Here is a 23,714-nt window from a genome sequence, read left to right as displayed (position 1 = left end):
AACAGAATAAATATATTATCTCCATTATATTTCATTAACATTATTACTACATTCAAAATCAATTGGAATTTATGAACAATAGTTTACCTTTAGTGAAATTAATATTTCCTACTTGGGAGAAAGAACTAAATATCATAAAAACCAGAGCAGAGTTTCCAGTTTGATGAACACTTAGAGATTTGGGGAGAATGACATGCTCAGCATCGGAGCATGCCCCTTCCCAGGTAACTTACCCTATCCTCTCTCTATCTGGTTGTTCCTGAGTTATATCCTTTTATAATAAACCAGTAATCTATTTGTTTTCCTTGCTATCTAAAAAACACAACAGAGTTGTGGAACAAACTACACAGTCCTTGAGAGGTTCTCTGAGTCCCATTAATGTTCCTTTGTAGGTCATGCATTTAAGTAAATGTCATTGAAGAGGTGATGTTGAAACTCCTCAGTGCCTGCCTGACAGATTCTCTTCACCACAATGCAGACTTGGTGCATGCATTGCTTTCCAAATGGGATCTCTTTGAACAACCTTGAACTCACCACTTCAGGATATAATGCAAAAATACTGATGTGGTAACTACCTTCTTTCGCTCGTGGTTGCTAGAAGCTGAGGCTGAGCTGTTTGTGGAATGAATCCTAGAAATTATCAAGCAAGGGGTTCTTGCACAGACAGGCTGAAGAAATTTCTAGAACTGAAATTCAAATATGTAGAAGAGGGGCAGGCCTTCTGGTTATTTTATTTTACTTCTGGGAGGCAGAACTGGACAGAATGCCCCGTGTATCTTCTATTAAAGAGGATCATACAAGTGTATTTCCCTTGCATACTTTGATTTGGAGAATTGGTGCCAGCTGGCAATAGATCACCCAGCTAGACTATAGTGCAAAAAGTGAGGGAGGGGGACACAACAATAGTAAATGGAAAAACCTGCTTGAAAAAAAAAAGTACGGGGGTGCCTGCCTGTCTGTCAGTAGAGCACATGACTCATGATCTCAGGGTTGTGAGTTCAAGCCCCATGCTGGGTGTAGAGATTACTTTAAAAATAAGATCTTAAAAAAAAGTACAGGGGTGCCCAGGTGGCTCAGTTGGTTAAGCATCTGCCATTGGCTCAGGTCATGATCCCAGAGTCTTGAGATCAAGTCCTGCATGGGCTTCCTGCTCAGTGGGGAATCTGTTTCTCCCTCTCCCTCTGCCTACTTGTGCTCTCTGTCAAATAAACAAATAAAATCTTTTTTTTAAAAAGTACAAAAAGTAAACAGATAAAGAGGAATATTTACCTTGAAGAGGGGCAGGGATTTATTTGAGGCGGGGGTTAAGTGCTGATGTTTTATCTGTGAGGTGCCTTCTGAGGACATGGACAGTGAAGGAAAGGGAAAAAGAAGGTTCAGATGGAAAGTAATACAAGGGGATGTGATACTGTACTAGCCACTGCTTCCTAGCAAGCCTTGAAGAGATAGCTAGTCACAGGGTAGGAGTTACACTGGACAAACTATACAGAGAAGCTGCCTTAGAGCAGTTTGAGAGGAAATTCTCTTCTCTTTCTGTCTGTTTCTGTCTCTCTCTCTCTCTCTTTTTAGATATTTTAGGTTTTTAATGTCCTTCACATATCCAACATAACACACATGGATAAACAACAGGAGAAAAGAATCTTCAGCAAAGATCTTCCAGAGCTCATAGCATCAATTGGTCAAACACTATAAAGAGAACCGTCAAATGAACAAAGGATAAGGAAATTTGACAGAGAATTTTAGTTCAACAGCTTACCAAAAAAAAAAAATAAAATAAAGAAAGAACCAAACCTACAGCCTTCTCTTTTCTACCTGTTGGAAAGAAAGCAAAAGTGAATTAGAACTATATCTTTTTTGTGAAACAGCTTAAAAGAGGGGCGGGAAGGTGGGATGGGGAACACAGCTGTTGCTAATGTTATAATGCACAAAGTCAAGGATTCTGAGAACTGCATTACTAGAAATATAAAGGCATAAAGACATAAACTGGTATTTAAAACAGACATTGCTATATAAACACGTAGTATGTCACTTTTATCTCTTTATGAAAATAACAGGATCTGGGGCACCTGGATGGCTCAGAGGATTGAGCCTCTGCCTTCAGCTCGGGTCATGGTCTCAGTGTCCTGGGATTGAGCCCCAAATGGGGCTCTTTGCTTAGTGGAGAGTTTGCTTCCCTCTCTCTCTGCCTGCCTCTCTGCCTACTTGTGATCTCGCTCTGTGTCAAATAAAATCTTGCCAAAAAAGAAAAAGAAAGATCCCCCAGCATACCCTTGAGCCTGGAACCCCTAAACACCACACAGGCAGTGTGGACTTGAATTAGCAGATGTAGGACCCAGGAGAACCTAATGCTGTCATTTTGGAAAGGATCAAGATTCAGCATTCAGAGGACCCCATTTGCCCTCCATGCTGTGTGTTTGTGTATCTCCAGAAGCAATTAGCTACAATTTGCATAATTAAGTTCACAGACAAGTTTGAATACTGAGATCTAGCTAGAAAAAGTAGCAAAAAAGACATTAAAAAAAAAAAAAAAAAAAAAGGAAAGACGCCATAAGCTAGAATTTGTTAGGAAAGCAAAAGGAAGACTTTTTAAAAATATTTCCAGTTCAAGTCAGAATTAAGGTATCTGTTCGGATGCCTGGTTGGCTCAGTCAAAAGAACATGTGACTTGATATCGGGGTTGTGAACTTGAGCCCCATGTTGGGTGTAGAGATTAAAAATATAAAAACTTAGGGGTGCCTTGGTGGCTCAGTGGGTTGTGTCTGACTCCTGATTTCTGCTCAGGTTGTGATCTCAGGGTCATGGGATCAAGCCCTGTGATGGCTCTGTGCTGGGTGTGGAGCCTGTTTAAGATTTTTTTTTCTCCCTCCCTTTCGAACCCTCTCTGCCCAGTTCTCTTCTTTTTTAAAAAACCAACCAACCGACCAAACAAACAAACAAACAAAACACACAAAAAACCCCACTTAATTAAAAATCTCAAAAAAATAAAGGAATTAAGGTGTCTATTAAAGTCTCACCACCTTTGCAGAGTTGTGAATGTTTTGCTGTTGTTCTTTGAAAAAAGAAGAATCTATAATTAAGTGTTCATTCAAGAATACCGTGTTTGTTGTTCTGTAGCCATTCCCAAGTTATTTAAGTTTTGTACATTGTTCAGGGGCAGAATACATATTGGTTGAGGTGCATTCATAGCTGATGCATCTCCAAAGAGTTTTTCATAGATGCTGCTAGATTCCAAACATCTTCTATCCCATCAGCATTACACAGAGAAGCCAGATGACTCCCACAGACCTACTCCCTTTCAAGGAGATCATATTGAGTTCAAGAGCTTTAGCAAGTAATCTTTTTTCCTAAAGCATCATCTGCTTTGGCACTGCCATTGAAGAATGGGATATTCGGGGCGCCTGGGTGGCTCAGTGGGTTAAGCCGCTGCCTTCGGCTCAGGTCATGATCTCGGGGTCCCGGGATCGAGTCCCGCATCGGGCTCTCTGCTCAGCAGGGAGCCTGCTTCCCTCTCTCTCTCTCTCTGCCTGCCTCTCCATCTACTTGTGATTTCTCTCTGTCAATAAAAAAAAAAAAAAAAAAAAAAAAAAAAAAAAAAAAAAAATGGGATATTCGTCTTGCTTCTATTCTGGGATCCACTGGATATACGTCGAACCCTTGAGAATTATCATAAATCATAAATTATTTGTGCTTTGATAGAGTTGAGCTTCTCCAGTGGCCGTACTGCCTTGTTCTTAATCCATTTTGGGATCGAGCCCATGTCATAGATGCTGAAATACGGAGGTGTGTTGTTCGAGGAGTAGTTTGGGGCTTATACTTTGTATTCCGGGATTGAGGGGGTACTCTCTGAGAGCAAACCCCAGGAGGTCATCACCAATGATCATGAATGTGATCCCTGCAGAGCCAGCATTCTTCCAAGCACCAGCAAAAATCACACCAACCTAGGAAACATCCATTGGCTTGGATAGGAAGTTGGAGGGCATGGGGCAAACCATCACTGCTTCCATAACGTCAGAAATAAAGGTGAAGGGGCGCCTGGGTGGCTCAGTGGGTTAAAGCCTCTGCCTTCAGCTCAGGTCATGATCTGAGGGTCCTGCGATTGAGCCCCACATCGGGCTCTCTGCTCAGCAGGGAGCCTACTTCTTCCTCTTTCTCTGCCTACTTGTGATCTCTGTCAAACAAATAAACAATAAATCTTTATTAAAAAAAAGAAATAAAGGTGAAATCTGCTCTGTGCCCAGTTTCATTGGCCCAGTAATGCACATGGGAGGTGTCTGGGCTGAGCTTCCAGGCGCTTGAATCTGGAATTTTTGCATGACTCCCAAGTTTAGGGTAGACGATATTCACATTCCCAAACGTCAACGCTCCTGTTGCCTTGACTAACCAAGCTCCTGTCATCTTGCATGTAGCACACCTTCTTGCTTTTAGGCCAATCAGGTTTAAGAGGACAACAGGGTACTGGCCTTGACACATTCTCTGTGCACAAAAGTCACCTTGTAGTTGTCTGGAACAGCTGGCAATTTCTGCCCAAGATTGTCTATGTTGTCAATCATCTTAGCAAAAGCTGACAGCCTGTGGTTCATTTCAAGAACATTACTGCCAAGTCTTATTGTAATCTAATAATTCTTTCTGTATCTCTTAAAAACACCAAGCATTTTTAGACAGCGTGGTGGCCTTGGCCAAACCAACAGCCTGCCCAGGCATCCAGGGCAGGCCGGGCTAGTTGGCGGGAGGGGACTGCTCACCCAGCGGCATGTCTCTCCCCCTGCTTTTTTATTTCCCTTCGGTCAAAGTTTTCCCATCCAGAACTGACTCCTCTTTCCTTCCAAATGGCATCATCCAGCCCCTTTGGTAGCTGCTCCAGAAGTCAGTCCTCTTCTCTGTGAGGTGTGGCATTTTATTCAAGTCAAAGTGGAGGCAAAAGCCAGAAACTTGAGGCATGTTGCTGGTTGCCTTTGATGCTCAGTGGCAGCCTTGAGATAGGGCCTGGCAGTCCCCCAGAAAATGATTTATGCCCCAGATGGCCTAACTGTGAAGGTCCAAGTGACACTGGTTGGCAGCAATGGCAGCTGACGTGGAGCGAGCAGCTGCCACCCAGACTGTCGTCCGCCCTGAAATCAGAAATGCCGATTGGCCCAGAGAGGGCTCGGATTAAAGGACTGCGGAGAACAGCAAGGGACTGGCTAATTAGTTTAAGCAGAAAGAACTTTTTGAAAAGTTATGAGAAAGCTCTCTGGATAGAAGGAAAGGCTCGGAACAAGACTTCTACTAAACAGCAATTGGGCAGTTCTAGAAACTGCCCAAAGTTTTCTTCTACTAGTGCTGCTAAAAAAAATAATAACAAAAAACAAAAACTTAACTGTGATCATTGTAACTTGCCTGCAATCATTCTGCTCAAGATTCAAATTCCTGGGGCGCCTGGGTGGCTCAGTGGGTTAAAGTCTCTGCCTTCAGCTCAGGTTATGATCCCAGGGTGCTGGGATGGAGCCCCGCATTGGGCTCTCTGCTCAGCAGGGAGCCTGCTTCCTCCTCTCTCTCTGCCTGCCTCTCTGCCTACTTGCGATCTCTGTCAAATTAATAAATAAATCTTTAAAAAAAAAAAAAGATTCAAATTCCTGGGACAAAGTTGTAGGTAAGGCAAGCCTGGGGTAAATGCCTACTCTCTTGGTGTGAGGAGGACTCTCCCAGGACTAGGATTTCTATCTTAGCAAGTCTACATACAGCTGAGAAAGAAAAATTGCAGAAGCCAAGCTGGGTACTATTAGAAAGGGCAAAGTAAAGCTGTGTTGTTTAACAAAAGAGACAATTATAACCCACCCCCTGGCTATTTTGTTCACATACATATACTTTATTTTTTTAAAGATTTTATTTATTTGACAGACACATAGCAAGAGAGGGAACAGAAGCAGGTGGAGTGGGAGAGGGAGAAGCAGGCTTCCCACTGAGCAGGGAGCTGGACGTGGGGCTCGATCCCAGGACCCCAGCATCAGGACCTGAGCTGAAGGCAGACACTTAATCACTGAGCCACCCAGGTGCCCCGACATAACATATACTTTAAAAAATACTGCCTAGGGGCACCTGGGTGGCTCAGTGGGTTAAAGCCTCTGCCTTTGGCTCAGGTCATGATCTCAGGGTCCTGGGATCGAGCCCCACATCGGGCTCTCTGCTCGGCGGGGAGCCTGGTTCCCCCTCTCTCTCTGCCTGCCTCTCTGCCTACTTCTGATCTCTCTCTCTCTCTCTCTCTCTGTCAAGTAAATAAATGAAATCTTAAAAAAAAAATACTGCCTAACAGAATGCAGCTATAAAATTTTATATCCATAAAATGAAAAACTCTCACCCCTTCCTCAGAAGGAGATAACTCTATGTCTTGTTACTTCATCAAAATCTAAGTCAAGAATGTCTGGGTGATGTAAATCTCTGTTCTAGCTGCAGCTCAATTGTCTTAGATCGTGTCCCTAAAAGCAGAGTCACAGCCAGGGATTCTTGTGCAAGTGATTCACTAGAGGAATGGTCTCAAGTGAAAGGAAGCCAAGGAAGCAGGATAGGCAGGCAGTGAGTGAAGCCATGATTTGGTCACAACTGGAGATTAGTGTTAGCCTGATAGCACATTGTTCTGGAGTCTGAACTGTACAAAGAATTGATGCCAATCTGAAACACAGATACGAATAAACAATCTAGATTAAAAAAGCTACCTGATCTACCAAATGAAGACCCCAAGCCAACTGGGGCCGCCTCCACCTAGAACTTATGATATGGTTGTATTTGCCTCAACTTTCTTGCCTTTATGGGGAATTCTAGAGCTCTCAGATACCTATATATCTTTCTCTTTCTCGTTAAGTTCCCAATCCAGTGGTGGTAGAAAAAAACACATACACTTGCCAAGTAAAACCAAGTTGGTCTTTTCCATTTTTAAATGGTCTAATTTAAGGGAATTAATTATTCAGCCCCCTTGGGCACCTGGGTTGCTCAGTTGGTTAAACCATTGCCTTTGGCTCAGGTCATGGTGCTGGAGTCTTGGGATCGAGTCCCGCGTTAGGCTCCCAGCTCTGTGGGGTGTCTGCTTCTCCCTCTGACCTTCTCCCCTCTCATGCTCTCACTCTCTCTCGTCTCTTTAAAAAAAAAAAAAGAAAGAAAGAAAGAAAGAAAAGGTCAGACCCCTTATTAGGGCTGTTTTTTCAAAAAGGCCTTTCACTTCCACCTTTCTGAGACCAGCAAGGTTACTACATTGCTGGGCTATCTACCCTACAACCGTGGAGCGAGCAGTAACCTTCCCCTTTGCCATGGCGAGCTCATTAGCAGTAACCTTCCCCTTTGCCATGGCAAGCTCATTAGCACTCAATTGGTGTCCCTCTTATGCCATATAGGATCAAGGAAATCCTGTGGGATGTGTGTGCATAAAATCTCAGGGTCTTTCTATTTCAAAACATGATATGCCTCAATTTCTGCTGTGCTTTACTAGCCCATGTGGTCATAGGTATGCTTTGCAGGGTTCCAAATCGAAGTGAGGCTTAAGCCTTCTCTGCTTTTAACTTACTTGGAGTTCCTGCTCTCACTTATCATCCTCTACTTGTCCAGCCTCAGGTTGAACCCTAGGGAGGTCTCTGAGGGACCTAGCTGGTACCTTCTATTCTACTCTGTTCCTAATTTCTTGGTGTCAAAATGACTTCTTCCCATTTACTCAAGCAGCAGTCATATGTGCCCCCCTATGCCCCCAGACTGTTTTAGGTGAATTGACCCTTCCCTTCCATGAAGCCTATCCTTAAAGATAGTAGGAATTCAGGGATAAAAGGGGCAAGGGGGATAGGATGATCAAAGGGTAAAATACTTCTGAAAGGATTCTAAGGTTTGAAGTTCTGCTACATCTCTCACAATTACAGGGCTGGGCATTACATGTCTAAGTTTGGGGGAGTAGGTGGAATGGGTGTAGAGGTATTGAGTGGGAGGACACATTCTGGGCAGAAAATGAGGTGGCTAGGAAGGCTAGGAAAGTTTGAGGTCACAGGATAGCTGGTGTTTCCATTAACAACAACCCTGTTGCCAGTGCTCTGCTGCTCAGTTGGCAAACAGGAACCCAAGCCTATAGATTATTTGCCTTTTAGATTTTCCAATGTTCTCGACTCAGAGTAACTCCCCATTTTAAATATAGACGAATGTAAAGTTCTTTATTTTCTAGGTATTACTTTTTCCCCTCAGGTCAGATTTCTCCCCTGGTTGGGGCAAATGATGGCTACCTGTGTACACAAGCTGTCTTTATTTTTTTCATCTGCTAAGAGGAGCAGGGGACAGACTTTTGGGTCAAAATGAAGATTTTCTGAGCTTTACTCTACAATGTTTTAAACGTGCTTGTGAATGTGTGTACCTGTAGGTACACCCACATTGGTTTCTTCTTTCCTAAACACATCTCCCAACACTGGCTTCTTTTCTCATTGTTACTGGATTGTCTCTCCAAATGAGATTCCTAACCCTGCATCCTTAGGGCCTACCACTGCACCTGTACACCAGGGGAACGAAGTATGGATGAATTAACGAAAAGGTATGGTAACATACTTGTTTTAGGGTTATTTATTTGAGAGAGCAAGTGAGCACATGAGTAGGGGGTGAGGGTCAGGGGAGAGTGAGAAGCAGACTTCCCGCTCAGCAGGGAGCCCAACACCAGGCTCAATCCCAGGACCCCATGATCATGACCTGAGCCAAAGGCAGCAGACTCTCAACTGGCTGAGCCACCAAGGCATCCCCATACCTGTTTTTTACTACATATTGCTGTACTGAATTAGGGTTTAGACTATTGAGTTTGGGGTACCTGGGTAACTCAGTCGGTAGAGCACCCACCCCTTGATTTCGGCTTGGGTCATGAAAGGAGACCAAGCCCTGTGATGGGGCTCCTTGCTTAACCGAGTCTGTTTGTCCCTCTACAACTGTTCCTCCCACTGCTCATGTGCCCCCTCTCAAATAAAATCTTAAACAGACACCACCATTAACTCAAGTTTGTACAATATGCAGATTCTTGGTACCTCCTAGAGATTGTGGTTCAAACAGGTATGGTTGATATTTTCGTGTTTAACCAGCACCACTGATTTTAAATGTGGTCCTAGGATAGTTTTGAGAAAACAGTGCTAAGTTCTCCATTACGTTCAGTGCTCCATAAACCGAGTCCATTTCACCTGGAACTTGTCAGCAATGAGCAACCCTTGGTAATAAACGGGAGATGCATAGTGTATATTTTAGTTTACATTTAGCTGCAATCAAGACTGAATCCCTTTCCAAAAAACTGATGGCATTAAACACTTGAAAAAAACACAAGCCAACCCAACTTTGCAAACAAAAACATTTTCACTGGCCAAGAGTAAAAGTAAAATATCTCTTTAGCCAGCAGCAATCTTAAACAAATTACCTTCCAGTAATTCCATTCTGAGTACTAACAGAAGACATTATAAATAAGCCATTAAAAGGATTTTTGAGAAAAACTAACCTCTTCAATCTCCATGCATTCCATTAGAATCAGGGATTAGATCTAGGGGTAAACTACTGCATTGTTCAATAAAAATATTTTGTAGATTCTTTTTAGAGTAGAAGTGAGTGAGCATAAGTGGGCGAGGAGGGAGAATCTTAAGCAGCTTCTGTGCTGAGCAGAGCCTGACGTGGAACTCAAACTCCAGACCCTGAGATCATGAGCTGAGCTAAAACAGCTCGGACGCTTAACCAACTGAGGCCACTCAGGGACCCCTGTAGTCTCATTTTATTTTTTAAAGATTTTATTTATTTGACAGACAGAGATCACAAGTAGGCAGAAGAGAGAGAGAGAGGAGGAAGCAGGCTCCCCGCGGAGCAGAGAGCCCGACGCGGGGCTCGATCCCAGGACCCTGGGATCATGACCTGAGCCGAAGGCAGAGGCTTTAACCCACTGAGCCACCCAGGCGCCCCCCCTGTAGTCTCATTTTAAAGCCAAATTAAAAAATTTTGAATAGCTCAGGTTTTAAAATTTTCATTCCTAAAAAAAAACCTGGTGCAACCTGGTTTTTAGCACATCTGTTGGCATTTCAAAGTTAAGCTTAAAACCTTTTAGAACTGCACATTTGTTTAAATTTGAGGCTTCCATAGATGAGGACATGTATCAGTTGCTTCTTATAAAATTGGTTCAATGTTCCATATAGTGAATTTTGAGTACGTTTTACTGAAAATTTCCAGCTCATAGTCTAACACCATTCACCAATAGTGGCAACACAAAAGGCCTCTCCCTTCACAAGTGGTACACCCAATTTTTCAGTGCCAGATATTCTCGAGTCTAATTTCTAGTAGGTTACATTCAAGGCAAAAATAAAAACCCTTCCAGCTAATAAATCTATGTATTTAACATAACTAGTTTTTTAATGGCCTATGCCTGCTTGAAAGCCAGTGTTATCTCTAGGAATGCCTTACTGCCAGTCTAAGTTTAACTAAAGCCTTATCATTTACTTCTTCTCTAGCAGAAAGGCTCATTTCTACAGAAGTTGGTTATACTGCCCTAAGCCACTCCAGCTCAGCCATACTTAATATACCCAAGGGGGATACTTAAGTAAAACTCATGTGGCAACACAGCCTAATTCCTCCTTCTGGGAAACTATACCACACCACTATTTCCCCCTCTGGGAAACTATACCAGAGGTATCATTCAAAGTTTTAAATCCTATTGTGGCAATTTTTCATTTTGAAGAACTTTCTCCCCAAACTAAAAGGGGAGTTTCACCAAAATTCTGCCTTTAAATCAGGTTTCCCTGCATGTTACTTACGTATACTCCCAAAAAACCACCTACTTCATCTTCTACTACATCCAAGTCTTTTTTCTAAACTTAAAAAAGGAGAATTGCATTAAGTGTTTTCCATACAACTGAGCTGTTCTCATGCTTACTAGACAGCTGGAGATTAATAGGTAGAAATTTTAGGAACTCATGAGCCAGGAACCTACTCTGCAGTTGTTTTATTTATCAGTCATTACTTTTTCAAACATCAAACTAGGACTATCCTAAAGATAAAAACCTAAGAAACCCACAATTTCTCTTAGGTAATTATGTTATTAAAGATTTGGATAATGACTCCAGCTCTCATCATTCTAGACTCCCCCTTTAACAAATAAAGAGCTTAGTGATTGGGATTTTATATTTACCACCCTTACCAGACTTATAAATTCTAGAAACACAGTTCACACGGGGGGGGGGGGGGGGGGGGAGGAGTAAAGATTACTCTATTTCCTTCTAAGAGGAACGTTTGAACGAATTTTACAGGTAGTTAACTCTTGTTCACATTGGGCACACATCAAATCTAGCATTATGGGAGTTTTATTTATTTGGAAGTGAACTTTTAACTATCAATACAAATGCCAAAATACTACACAAAACATCCACAGGAACTTTTTTTCATCGTTTTTTGAATTGTTCACAAACATTTCCTACATAATCCAACATATAACAGAGAAATGGTACATCTTTTTCCTTCAATTTGCATACAATGGAAAAAAAACAAGAATATATATATATATATTACAAAGTTTAACTAATAGACACTAGCAGGCTGACAGTTTGTCTATAGGTGAGAAATCATCTAATAAAAAATAATAAGAATTTATTTAGCATCAGTCACTTCCATAACCAAGTATTATTCTGATTAATAAAACTTGCTGCCATTAGGCTTCTGGCATATACTTATACCATTACTCAATTTATAGTATTGCTCCCCACCTTGGTTCTCCTTTATAATTACTAACATAGAAAACTGCTGCAGAGTAGGGGCAAGCATTTGCAAACAAACAAACAAACAAACAAAAAATCCCCAGCTTATTATAAGCATAAATGTGTATGACGGAATTTCTTCCCAAGCAATGGACTTTCAAATCAAGAAATCACCAGAATGGATTTAGCCAAGATATTATGCCTATTTCCAAGAGATACATTTATTTATATCCAACAGAGGAGCTGAAAATCAAACTTAGTGTTTAGTTTGGGGTGGGTTGAGGATCCAGCCATTTGAAAAATGACCGTCTTAAAAAAAAAAAAAAAAGACCACCAAAAATAGGTTCACTAAATTTATTTTAAAAATCATAAAACGTTTCTTACAAAAGAGCATTACATTCTGCACACTGCTCTGAATAGATGCCAGGGACAAATGGACTATTGTTACTTTTCCTCCCTGTCCCACCCCCCAAAATGTTACAGTGACCACAAAGCAAAGTGTTCACAATAATTACATGGGGGGAATTTTTTCTTTTAAACCACCAACAATGAACAAAAATTAAAATTCACTCACTCTGCTGCTGTTTCAAAATTTCAATGTTAGTTTTTGCACGCCCTTCCCCCCCCCACCCTGTTTTTAAGGAACTAAAACATTACATCTGGTGAACAGCAAAGATTTCACTACACCTCAAATGCAGAACACCTATGAAGCAGAGGAATGTTGGCTTTTTAAACAGAAGCAGATAAAAAAAAAAAGATGCAGGACTCCTTCAGTTCTTCACTAGTCTTAGAAAAACTTTCCAGAATACTGCTTCACACTATAAAAAAGAAAAAATATCTTGCATTAGAATCCTTCAACATCTGCATACTGCTTCACACTATAAAAGAAAAGAAAAAAAAGTACGAATTAGAATTTTTGTTCGTAACATCTTAATCAACATTAAGACAATTTCAATGCTAAATTCAAATGATAAACATGTCCATTACAATTAGAAATAAGAATTAAAACATTAGCAATTAAAAAATTAGAGCAATGTAAAATTCCAGAAAAATGATTAATAGTAAATCAGACATTAGTAGAGCAGAATTAGGAAAATGAAATTAAAAGTTGTTAATACTTGGTAGAAAAGACAAAGAAATGCCAGTAAGGTGTGAAATGCTGCATTTTACAGCACCAATCATTTGTCCTGTAGAGGCATGGCCTGTGCCATATGGCAGACTGTGATTTGTTGTCGATTTAGTTATCTAAAAACAACAAAATCACTAGTCTTCCACACAGAACTAGACCAACATCCACTGAATCTTCTATATTTTCTACAGGCTCTGTATAATTTATAACAAGTGGTTTTGGCAGCAGTTTTCACCAGAGAAATGAGAAGTTTGCTTGGTTAAGGCTTCTTCCAGCAAGATTAGTATTGAATGTCTTCATTTTTAGTAAGAAAGCAGAAGAAAATTAAAGCAAAGCTATTAGGATGTTTAGAAGTTAGGTCCCCAAAAGGTTGAGACACCATGGCTTCTAAAAGAAAAATCAATTGAGAAGAAAAGCTTTTTAAAGTTTTAGTATGGGTATGCTAACATAAAGCTAAACTCAAACTGACCTGTTCTGCAGCAAATACTGTGCATTCTGTATCTGGTCCTGTGTTCCTGTAATGGTAATGATCCGATCTTCAGACCCTTCTAGAGGTTCATCAATTTTGATCGAAGCTCCTGACTCATGACGGATTTGTTTAATCCGCTGACCACCTTTGCCAATAATAGATCCAGCCAACTGAAAGATTTTTAAAAACAAGTGTTTATGATATACTTTAAAAATAACCGTATTACTGGTATTTTCAGTGAATATCAAGTATTAACAATACACAGTCCATTCTAGGATTAAAGACCTCCAACCCATCAAGGATTGAATTAAAATAATTCAATAATTTATGCTGCACATCCACGTTTCCTTTCATAAGCAAATCAGGGGCTCAGAACCCTCTGCTTCAAAAATAGTACAAGAGTCAAACCAGAGAAAGACACCTCACTGAAGTCTGTAAAACACAATTTTAATCCTAACATAAAATTTTAAGACCTTTTAGTTAAGTGTCAGGGAATTTAAAGAAAATGATTCATTAAACATTCCTTGTAACATTGCAAGAATGTAAAAATTTAAAGAATACTTACATCTTTGGGAATAGTTACTTGTGTAGTAATAATAGGTCCACCAAGATCACCATATGAGCCACGACCCCCTGCATAGGAATAATCTGATTTAAATAATGAGCATTAAGTTCATTTAGAAAGCATGAAATAATGTTTTCATTTTACAAAGGAAAAAACTTACCATATCCAGAGCCACCCTAAAAACAGAAAGAAAAAATAAAAAATTACTTTGCCTTCAAAACTATTCTCTAGGTCTTTTAATATTCCTAAAGTCTTAGTTTAGGAAACTAAAGTCCTCCCACATTCTCCCTAGTACGTTCTGGAAGACAATCCTTAGGGGAAGAAAACCCTTCAGGTACATAGCACAGAAGCAAGAACATTACATGAAGGGAAGTCAACACTTACTGGCAAGTAGGGAAGCATTTGTTACTGATATGAATACAAAAACACCTGTGATACTCAACCTGTGGTTCATAAGCCATCTGCCATTCTGATGGGCTCCATGTATCTATTGCAGAGTCCCAAGTTTCATCCGCACTGAAACCAACCTGTGTCAAAGATAGAACTATCAACATAACCCGCACTGTTTTGGCCACTGAGCTACCGATTTTTCTGTCTGATTTCTACTTTCCATCATTAAAATATTGGCAGAAATCAAATACTCTCCAAAAACAAACAAAAAAAGGGCTAAATGAAGTCTTAATATTCCAGCTAACAACTGAAATGACTTAACTAGCTGTCTATGAAATTCATTTGTAAAGCAAACATTCCAATTAATAATCATCTTCAACAAAATGTCAGCTATGTGACATTAGACTCCTAGAAGCTTTCATGTATACACTGATAAATGAGATGTTCTTACCATGCCGTCGTAGCGGTCTCCGGGTCTTCCTCTTCTGTCATAGGCCATTAGATCTCTGCAAGCATAGTACTTGTTGTAATTTCAGTTTGCTTACATGTCACACACACCTAAAAAAAACCTACTCTAACTACCCATAAAGTGAAGCCTCTTACAGATCAGCAATGTGTGTCAATGGAATAAACTTACCCTCCTCTAGGTGGTGGTGGTGGAGGAAGAGGAAGATTCCGAGCTCTGCTACCACCCCGGCCACCTCGTCCAGGAGGAGGTGGTGGAGGTCCCCGACGAGGGCTCATATCGTCATAATCTCTTCTAGATGGAGGCATAGGACGCCCACCCCGGCCAGGAGGCATTCTGTCAAAACCACCTCTTCCCCGCATGGGAAATCCCACAGGGCGCCCACGGCGGTCATCAAACATCATTGTAAAACCACCATAATCGTAGGTTTCATCGTAAAAATTGGGATCATAAGGCTGTGCACGTCCTTTGATGGGAGACTAAAACAAAAATATAACAATGTTACAGACTGAAGGAAAAGAGCCTTGTTTCATATCAAATGATAACAAGCCAAACATTTCAAGTCCTGTATTTCTCCTGGGAGGTACTTATGTCAGGAAAAGGAATGCAGGCAAAGGTTAAAAGTAGGAAGAAAAGAATTTTAAAAAATTCATTATTTTTGCTGAGTCCCAAACAAAGTTTTAGCAGCCTGCTTTTACGGATCCATCTCAAGAGACTAGAAACGCCGTTCACACATTTCACAATGGGGTCTATAAAGAACTTTTCCCCATCTCAAGGACTGGAGCTATCACTATCTTATTTAAGCATATAACTCATACTGAAGCATATCGGTTGGGAAGCTGTGCAATGTGGTACTTCTAGAAAAACTACAAAACTACACAAAACTTCATTTGAAGGATCAAAGGCTATTAAAAATCCTCACCAATGATCAAATGACCACTCTCCCAAAGAATTTTTAAATTACAGTAATAACTAAACAACTAGCTAAGGACAAATAAAAACCATGTCTCAACATCGTGAAACTAAGTTAAAATAAAATATTTGTCTGTTTCACGGAATTAAAATAATAAGTATAATATTCCAAAGGTACCTCTGATATAAGATCAAGGATGATCTTGATGCACTCTACAACCCTATCAGGTTTTCCTCCAATAAGCACGACTCTGTCAGTGGAATGAGGACAGCATTCCTGGAAAAGCTTGATTGTTGTCTGTGTGTTCTGTGGTAAGTTATGAAAAAGAGAAGCATTAATCAGAGGGGAAAAAACAAAGTTTCCTGGTTCACATTCAGAAACCTGCCCCCACTCCCAACATAAAAACCCTATTAGGAACTCCAGGACTTTACCATGGTAGGTTAGGACAAGATCGAACTTGTCCTAACATGCCCAGGCCTTTCTGTTATATTTTAAAAGTGAACTAGATAAATATAAGTGATTAAGATTTTAGGGAAAGAACTCAAAAAGGGGGAATGAGAACACCACTGACCCAGCTCTATAGGAAACACTACTGTCTAGTAATATAGCAAATAAAACAAAACAAAAAACTGCCTTTACCTCTCGAAGTTCTTTGATTTTAGCACCTTTGACCCCAATAATTCCTCCTGCCAGACTCTGATGAATCAGCAGTCTCAACTCGCAGTCAAAGTCACTTCCTTTATAGTGTTGGTACTGCAGAGGGAGAATTATAAAATTTTAGTTCCGTATCAAGGAATCCCCAATAATACACTTATCTGCTATAAGCATGACAATATACTGTTGCAGTGAGCAACCTGAATTTATATTTCAATAACTTTACCAGTTATGTGCTTATTATCCTCAATAGCCAGGCCCAAAAAGGACATTCTGCACCACCTTAAAAAACTATTTTATTTTCAGGTCCTGCAACACCATACCCACACTGCAGCCATTTAGCATGTCGCTGTTACCACAAAATTATTAATAACATTCAAATAACACCATAATAAAAATGACTGCAAAGCACTTTGCAAATGTAGTTAATTCCCACTGCAGCATGGAGCAGGGTCAACAGTGAGTTGTAAGACCATTCACTTATCATGTTTTTAAGCCTTTTTCTATAGAGACGGGAAAAGTACACTATGTTAAAAATAAAATTGATCCTATGGGCCAGGCTCCATACTTCAGTGGGGTTCAATGGCACTATGACATACATTTAAGCATTCCACAGCATCAGATTCGAGCGGGAGCTGGCTGGTTGCAGTGGGTGATGGCAACTGCAGGCCCTGAAAGTAGAAAAATAAGAGTAATAGGTTAAGTGTCTAGTGTGATCAGGCTATTGTCGCATATATTGGTAAAGCTACTACAACATATTTATCTATATCTATACCATAAAATGGAAAACTACTTATCTACTCTTAAGAATCAACACGTAACCTTTTCCTATATACCCAGTAATTACAGGATTACACAGAATTAAAACAATCCTTGAACTAGATCATAGTCCTCTCCAACACAGCCCCACAACCAATATTCTAATAATAAAAAAAACCCCACACCCCCCCAAAACAGAAAAACAAAAAAAAAACCCAAGCCCTCCCCTGTAACCACAGCCCATAAAATACCTGCTAAACCCATGTGCATGACCACAGAGATAGTTCAGATTTACTCTGGAGTGGCCAGGCTACATTAAAAAACTTTTTTAAAAAAATATGTTTTAAAACAAATGATGGAATTGTAACCATGCACATTATGTAGTGCAAGATGTTGCTGCTACAAACTGTTACAGTCACTGTCTCTCCACCCATATTAAGCCCAATAAAACACTTCCAACCATCCCCCTCAATTGCCAAATACATTAAGAACAAAAAGAGAGCCTACCTCTTCCAAGGTAGGGATGATTTTCTTCAGAATTTCTCCAATTGTTTCAATATCAGCACTGATACTCAATATGCTGTCAAACATCACAAATACCAGATAGTACAAAAAAGGTGGAAAAGAAAAATGAGTTTTGTGTTCATCATTAGTCATACAAACTTTTACAGAGAAGTAACATACAATTATTTAATCTCCCCATTTAAAGTAGCCTATTTATAGATTTTTCACATGCATTTTGTTTTATGCCCAATACAGACATGGTAACAGTATTAGGAGACTTGCAGAGAGACAGAGAGAATGGGCTCTTGGAAGGGCTCAGATTAAGTGGGCAATAAATTGACCAGAACTGAAGCAGAGTTGAATATTTATGTTCCCCGCCACCACTAAGTTAATTAAGGATACCCTCGCTGTTACATTGGTAAAACTGGCACACCTTCTCTTAGGCAAAAGTGGGGGAATATGCAAGTGGTGAACATTATATCTGGAGTAAGGTTATGGATACCAGTTAGAAATTAGATCACTAATGGGCTCTGCAAGAAAACAAATACAAATGCGAGACAAAACAAAGACAACACAAATGAGAAGTGAAAGAAAGTGAACCAGAGTTAGCATTTCATCAGAAAAAATTATGAACAGGCAATGTTGGGAAGCAAGGTGGGCCACAAAGACAGAGCGAGAGACTATTTTGGTAACAATCTGATTTACAATGCAGCAAATATGCAACACTTGAAGCTGTGCTCCTTCCATCGAAATAAAATTAGTGGATCGTTTGGGTGGGCAACTCACGGTAAAAGTTCAGTGACAAAAAGACTTAATGGGGAAAATAAGACAGAAACTTGAAAAACAATACACCGTCTAAAGGGGATACTATTTAATTATATAAAAGGCAGGTAATAAAATACATTTCTCTCTTTCTAATCAGGCAGTGAGGCATAAACTGTTGGGACATACCGCTCGGGGCCACTGCTGTCTGGGACTGAAACACTGGCATTGTACTGCATTGGTCATTGGCGTTCGTGGATGTTGGCATTGGGCATGGGCATTCAATCAGAAGTTGTCAAGTATGGTACCCGTTTGGCAACGAGCACATTTTTGGGCATAGCCAACCAGGGTTTTCACATGGGCGTTCAGGGGCGGATGGGCCAACGTCATGGTGGGCAACGCAGGGGTAAGTCGATCCAGTACATGGGCAACGGAGATATATGGCCAAAAAAACAAGGAGAGGGAAAAGGGGGAAAAGCAATAAATTTTAATTTAATACAAACTATACTCATACTCTCAATTAATGAAACAAGCTTAAGTTGTTCTGAAGACTAACACAATAATGGACTTCTCTATATCTGACTGTGGCTTAACATTTAAGGACCTTAAATGATGGTACTAGCTATTTTTTTTTTTAAACAAACGATGTTTCAGTAGCAGGCTGGCTCATGAGGGTAGACACAAAACCTGTCATGACTCAGTTTACTGAAATTCTTGAGGAAATGGGGAAATTAATAACCCAGATAATTATATAAAACATCTGGATTAAGAGGAAAGAGGTTTATAAAAGACAAAACAAAAATTCCCACACCACCAAAAACCCTAACTCTTAAAAAAGACCAGTTTGGTTTCCTGGAGGTTTAAAACGCATTCCTAGATCCTAGCAAGGCAAGTAAAATTTTAAACAAAATTTCAAGTTCAGTTTACAAGAGGAACATACAAAGATCTGCGACCAAGAGAGAAATGAAATACTATCAAATAAGTATTCAACACAAAGTTATTATTTGCCTCAACTTCAGCAAGGAAACATTAAAAGAGTGTACACTATGAGAAAAAAAAATTTAGGAATTTGGGTGTAGCCAAGTCCTAGAAATATGCTCACTTCTGGTGATACCAACATTTAGTGTGTCTAATCACAAGAGTCAACCCACTATAAAATATGAAGACTCAAACAAATCATTGGCATTGACAAATGGTTTCCCATGTCTACTCTATTCTTTACCCATATTTAAATCATGCAACCTCAACATTAATCTGTGTTGCATGTGCAAGCTGTTAAACAGATGGACGGATTAAAAAAAGAAAATAAAAATTTGAGTTTAATCAGCCACCTGCAATGTTTTTGATATACTGTAATTGACTCACACACAGTAAATGGTGCTATTAAGGGTTTTTACACTGTTATTTTCTAATTAAAATGTTATCTTGAAGTGAACAATTTGGTGGAAAGTTATCAGAAAGTGAAGAGGTTTAATATAGACCCTTCCCTCCCCAAACTCAATCTGGGCTTTGTTAAATCAGAATGGCAAACCTTGAAATCATCTATGTAATCGAATATTACAAATGGCTCGTATCTAGGCTATTAAATGATTTCTATGACACAAAATCTTTAAATTTCTACACACACATAAACTGAAGCTGCTCCAGTAGTAGTTTAAACTTGTTAATACTTACGTCTGTACGGAGAGCCTTAATATTCTTGCCTCCTTTTCCAATCACTGCCCCAGCATTCTGGAGGAGAGAAAAAGACAATAAGCTTACCTTCCCCTTTCCCTATGTTAAATGTCTTCCTACGCAAAACAAAAACAAAAACAAAAACCCTAAACTAAAAACGAAAACCCCTAACCTCTCTTTTTTGGGTCATAAAGCTAAAGATCAGAAATGATAAACTCAAAAAACCATCAGGTCAAAAAAAAAAAGAAAGAAAGAAAAAAAAACGAAAAACCAGGGAATTTGTGCTTTGGGGATTAAACATTTAAGATAACTCTGGGATATTCAGCATGGGGAGAAGTGCATGGAGCATGAAAGTTAAGCACTGATTAAATTTAGTTTCCTTCTGAGAAACAACTTAAAACCTATCAGTTATCTTTACAAGGTGACATGTGATGGGATCCATCAAGTAAGCAGCCAACTAGATGTTTTCCCCACAATGCAATCAAGGTATAAACTTTTATCCATCAATGCTTTAAACATTACCTACACCCTCTCTGCTACTTTGACCTGCAATGACTCACTGTATTAAGTACTTTCATTTGATCAAAACAACCTGGCCTACAAATCTGTTTTGAAAGAGCCACACAAACCTTTTTAAACTCTTCAATCTGTAAGACTTAGAATGCTTCCCAGAGGGCCAAATCAGAACTCACTTTAATTTCTACCTTAGTTAAGAACCCCTTTAAAATTTAAGAATAAAATTTATACCTTGCTCTGAAGCAAAATGCGCAATTCAACCATCTCATCAGTGTTTCTAGATCTTTTAAAAGCTTGTTCCTCTTCCATATCTTCTGCAGGGCGTTTACCTAGAAATTAACAGTTCAGATTTCTGAGCAAGCACCCATTAACAAGAAAAAACACCTTTAATTAAATTACATTTTAGTTTCAACCCTTAGGTCAGAGGAAGTTAACTGTTGTTTGGAGATTTGTTGCTAAGTCAATTAGAGCATGTTCCCTTCTAATAATACTTTCTAAACACAAAACAATGTGACAAGATGCTTGCAAGGATTGAACTTATTAAAATGCAAAGAAACAATATATTTACTGTCAAGATATCTTAAGTTTAGAGTCACCAATGCAAATTAGTTATCTCTAGTTCATAAATGAAAGTAGAGAAAGCTGACAAGGATGTCAGACTAAACAGTTCCAAACAACGAAAGTAACAAAACAGAAAATCCAGAAATTGTTAAAATTAAAATGTCTTCTCACCAAATTCACCATTGGTTTCGGTGTTGGGGAAGGTTTCCTCTGGCTGTTCAGTTTCCATTTTCTTGTATTAAATAGACACACCAATCTGTTGAAAGATAAAGAGACTAGTACATTTGGTTTACTGGAAAGTAAGCTTTGTGTCTTGCTAATAAAAAAAAAAAAAAAGAAAAAAAAAAGAAAAGAAAAGTCAAGGAAAATGACTCTGCTTCTAGAACGTACCAGGTATTATATATCCTTGCAGAGCAGAACTGAAGTTCTGGGCGGGACCAACTGACACCCTAGTGTTGCAGTAGCCTATAAAAACCAACATAAATTGAGTTTTTGTTTTTTGGTTGCTTATTACTGAATAGTAATTTAACAGTGATGTAAATACAAACTAAACATCTCTAAAACTGGGTCTTACACTCTCAAACGACTGCTTTAGGAAAAACAAAAAACGAAAGGACCTATCTGATTTTTTGCAAAAAGAAAACCATGCAGTTTTTAGCCACTGGACGGAGTGCCCACCATGATAATTAATTGTTTTCTACAATACAATACAGACCAAAGGTCTGTAAAACATACATATGCCCCAAAGCCTTCAATTTTGTCCTTAAAGGTACACATTTATAGATGTATAAAATTATACTGATTTTTAAATTGCGTGTGGGCTTCCTGCCGTTGGACTTGAAATGCCATTCTCTGAAATCTCTAGAAAGTTCACAAACATGAAGGCAAATTCAAGCTATATACAACAATAAGGTCAATGTACTTAAGATTAAATCGTAAAACCTCATACAGGAGCAGACCCCAACTGCCAAACATACCCGATTATTCCAACAGAGCTAATGAAGCCCTAGAATGCTAATACTGCCACCAAAAGAATATTTTAAGCTAGAAGTCTATAACCTAACAATTATACCTTTAACGCCGGAGTAATGGGACTGCAAACAGCCTTTCACCAGCCCTTACAGGTCTAGCAGAAAGAGCAGACAAGTGGCCTTTGGTAGGCAGATGACGGGAGAGCTACACAGCCCAGAGCTACCTTTATGGCCCTCGTTCTTCCGTAACGTCTGTCGATAAACCTTTTAACGACTAACTGAAACGCTACCTCACCGCCCATCACTCAGCTAAACGATTCAGGTAAATAACTTGAAGACAGCGGGCTCGGCTTTTAAGGAAAACGTTGCCGCGGTTCCCCGTTCAGGTCCTTTGGTCACCATTCCTCAAATCGCTAAATATGGGAGAGCAGCGGAACGCACACATGCCTCACCCCCCCCCCCCCCCGCCACGGTACCAGGGATCAGCAACAGCCGAATAACAAGAGCGGAAAAGCCGAAGGAGAGCAGAAGCGCCGCGCCGCGCCGCTCCTCACCCGGACCCGACAGGAAATGGCGGCCCGCGTAATGGCGACTACGTGCTACTAGGCGGAGCCGAGCGCGGACCCCCCCTCCCCCACCCACCACGCGGTCCCGAGATCTCATCCCCCGCACCCTCCCCCCACCGCGGGAGAGACAAAGCAACGGAGGCAGCCTCGACCATTCCATCTGCTCCGCTCTACCTCCGCTCCCGGGCCGGGAGGCCCCAAGTGCAGCGGGACCCAAACAAAGAGAGCGGCGGCGTTCTCCGCTGCCCTCGGGTCCCGCCCGCCGGCCGCTTCTCCTTCGTACACCAGGCGTCTAGTTCTGAAGACTACAGAACTACTGATCATCCTACAGTCCCACACCTCGCAATTACCCGAAGCCTCTAGCACCACAACGCGGACTGCGGATATACGCTCAGGGAAATGGCGGAGGTGGGGGGAGGGGAAACCGGGCAACGTTCCCTGAGAATCCGCCAACCACCAAGCAGCCCCCAAACGCCTCCCTCAAGCGGCAAACTTCGTCTCTGACCCTCGCCCCCACGCGCCGTTCATCCAGCCCCACTCCTCACCCCGCGAATCCGCCGTCTCCGTGCCGCCGCGCCGCCTCAGCCGGTCACAGCTAGACAGAGAACGAGCGCAGGCCCCCGCCGCCTTCCCCCGCCTCCCCGCACTCTCCTACCCCGCCGCCGAGCCCAATTGGTTGCCCGGGGTTTAGCGGTGGCGCGAGGGCAAAGCGATTGGCCCAAGGCCGCGTCAATCAAAGCGCCGAAGGAGGCGACGCCACGCCTCGCGCCGGCGCCTCCCTTCAGATTGTGAGGCCGCTAAGGGCCTGAGAAAAGCCGGGCTTGATAGAAGTCAAGGCAGCCTTTAGGGAGGCCAAACCCATGCCTGAATCTATAGTATCCTAGCGCCGAAAACCCCAATTACCTATAGGCCGCAAGAAAGCGGGACGTAGGTAAGACGTCGAGGTTGCAGCAGCAGAGAAACAGAGGATAATGGCGTCTGCAGCTCTTTCGCCTGAAGCGCCCTCCTCCTTTCTCGTTCGCGCACTCACTAGCGGCAGAGGGGAGGGAGGGGAAAAACCTCTCGCGAGAACTGAAGGCTACCCCGTTCACGCGCACGGGGAGGGGGCGGGGAAGG

At 41.0% G+C, this 23,714-nt stretch overlaps 1 protein-coding gene and 1 pseudogene across 7 annotated transcripts; both read right to left on the bottom strand.

Annotated features, from left to right (window-relative positions):
• Positions 1–3,180: 3,180 nt before the first annotated feature.
• Positions 3,181–4,752, bottom strand: LOC131812153 (phosphoserine aminotransferase-like; annotated as a pseudogene).
• A 7,287-nt stretch (positions 4,753–12,039) lies between these two features.
• HNRNPK (heterogeneous nuclear ribonucleoprotein K) lies at positions 12,040–23,659 on the bottom strand. Of its 7 annotated transcripts, none has more exons than XM_059141144.1 (16): positions 23,502–23,659; positions 21,452–21,526; positions 21,233–21,317; positions 20,732–20,829; positions 19,985–20,041; positions 18,500–18,543; positions 17,552–17,624; positions 16,885–16,956; positions 16,271–16,384; positions 15,809–15,937; positions 14,890–15,197; positions 14,704–14,758; positions 14,290–14,389; positions 13,863–13,945; positions 13,298–13,467; positions 12,040–12,577 (listed from the first exon to the last, which is right to left on the bottom strand). In XM_059141144.1, the coding sequence occupies exons 3-16, from the start codon at positions 21,288–21,290 to the stop codon at positions 12,544–12,546; spliced, it is 1,395 nt and encodes a 464-aa protein (XP_058997127.1). In that variant the 5' UTR covers positions 21,291–21,317; positions 21,452–21,526; positions 23,502–23,659; the 3' UTR covers positions 12,040–12,543. The 7 variants fall into 7 exon arrangements, with proteins under 7 accessions (XP_058997127.1, XP_058997131.1, XP_058997128.1 ...); XM_059141148.1 differs by having other exon boundaries at positions 12,040–12,517; XM_059141145.1 differs by lacking the exon at positions 23,502–23,659 and adding an exon at positions 23,144–23,287.
• Between the last annotated feature and the right edge of the window lie 55 nt (positions 23,660–23,714).

Source organism: Mustela lutreola, chromosome 12 (assembly GCF_030435805.1).
Source record: "Mustela lutreola isolate mMusLut2 chromosome 12, mMusLut2.pri, whole genome shotgun sequence".
In the NCBI taxonomy this organism is placed as follows: Eukaryota; Metazoa; Chordata; class Mammalia; order Carnivora; family Mustelidae; genus Mustela; species Mustela lutreola.
This window is presented reverse-complemented; position numbering and strand designations above follow the sequence as displayed.